The 1,388-nt window shown below is 66.6% G+C and overlaps 1 protein-coding gene across 1 annotated transcript in view; it reads right to left on the minus strand.

Annotated features, from left to right (window-relative positions):
- Window positions 1-1,056: 1,056 nt before the first annotated feature.
- NTN1 (netrin 1) overlaps window positions 1,057-1,388 on the minus strand; it is a 171,479-nt gene continuing 171,147 nt past the window's right edge. The window contains exon 8 of the mRNA XM_046676276.1: window positions 1,057-1,319. Coding sequence (XP_046532232.1) covers window positions 1,057-1,319 — 263 coding nt within the window. The remainder of the gene's footprint in view (window positions 1,320-1,388) is intronic.

Genomic DNA, 1,388 nt, shown 5'->3' on the forward strand with positions numbered 1-1,388 from the left:
CGAGAGCTCAGGGGGGCGGGCAGAGGGCCCCAGGGCACAGGAATGGGCCTGTGTGAGGCCATCAGACCCAAAGGTTGTGGGCTGCCTGCTTGGGGATGGTGTCTCTAGGAAGCTTTGGAAAGGGGACCTGGCCAAACCAGGGAGCGTGGGAGACCTCCAGAAAGGGTGTAGCCAGAACGGAGTGGGCGAGGTGCTGCCCAGGCTAGACCAAGACAGCTGCGAGGGGCAGCCCCAGGGTGGGGGGGCTGCAGCAGGCCTTCTCGGCCTAGCAGCCTCTGTCCGTTCCCCCTTGGGGAGCCAGGAGCAAGAGGAAGTAGTCGTGGCTTCCTTGGCACCCAGGACCCTGGTCATTCCTGCCCCTGCCCAGACAGCTTGGGTGCTCTGGCACCTCGCTGAGCCGGCAAACCTGGTGACACTCAGGCAAGTCCCTTCCCCCAGCCAGGCCCAACGGCCTTTACAGCCACATTCCATGCCCTTCCAGGCCCTCCCCAGCTGTTGACACTGCTGAGGAGCCTTGTGGGAGCTGATGTCATTACACAAATAGTGTCACTGCCGTAAACCCAGCCAGTACCCCTTCCCCCTCCCCTGGAAAATGTCATAAAGGGGCTGGTTCCAAGTTTCCAAAAAGGAAACTCTCTGGGAGGTTCTGCCTTCGCAGAGCCTCCTCCAACAGGCAGCTCCAGCATGAGGCAGTGACCACCCGGCTTGGCCTTCTCAGGGGTGTCCTTGGGCCCACTGCGCTCTGCCTGGGCCAGCACCCAACCCCCAGCTGGGAGGGGGCCAGGCACCAGCAGGGGCTTCCACTCCCGGGGCTCCACAGATGGTAAACCTCGCGGCCCATCCCAAGACCTCAGCCAGGAGGACCCATTCAGCAGGTGGCAGTGGAGACAGGCCGCAAGGGCTACTTTCATCTCCCCCAAATGCTCGCCAGGCCCCTTCCGTGAGGCCCAAGTTGTCACAACCAGGGGTCCTGCGGGAATTCCCAAAGAAGAGTCGAGGGAAAAGGAAGGGATTTCCGGTCTGTTGTGTTTGGGGTGGTGGTCTGGCCGGGCTAGCTCAGCCCCCCCCGCACAGGCCGCGGGCCTGAGAATTCACAGCTCTCCTCCTCACGTCCCCTTCTCCATCACCATCCACGCGCCGCGGGGGCGGCCCCGCCTGCGCGACTCGGCGCCCGCCCATCCCTCGGACCCGGGTCAGGCCACCCGCCCCTCCGCGGCGCCCCCGGCCCGAGGGCAGCGCGGCTCTGCTCTGGAAGGAGCCCGTGAGGTAGCTAAGTCTCGTCCTCGTCTCTCCAGGGCCCGGGGTGCGCAGGGCGGGGGCTGGGGGCGGGGCCGGGGGAGGGGCCGCCGGCCGCCCCGCCCCGCGCCGCCCGCGGCCCCGCCCCGCCT

Source organism: Equus quagga, chromosome 11 (genome assembly GCF_021613505.1).
Source record: "Equus quagga isolate Etosha38 chromosome 11, UCLA_HA_Equagga_1.0, whole genome shotgun sequence".
Taxonomy (NCBI): Eukaryota; Metazoa; Chordata; class Mammalia; order Perissodactyla; family Equidae; genus Equus; species Equus quagga.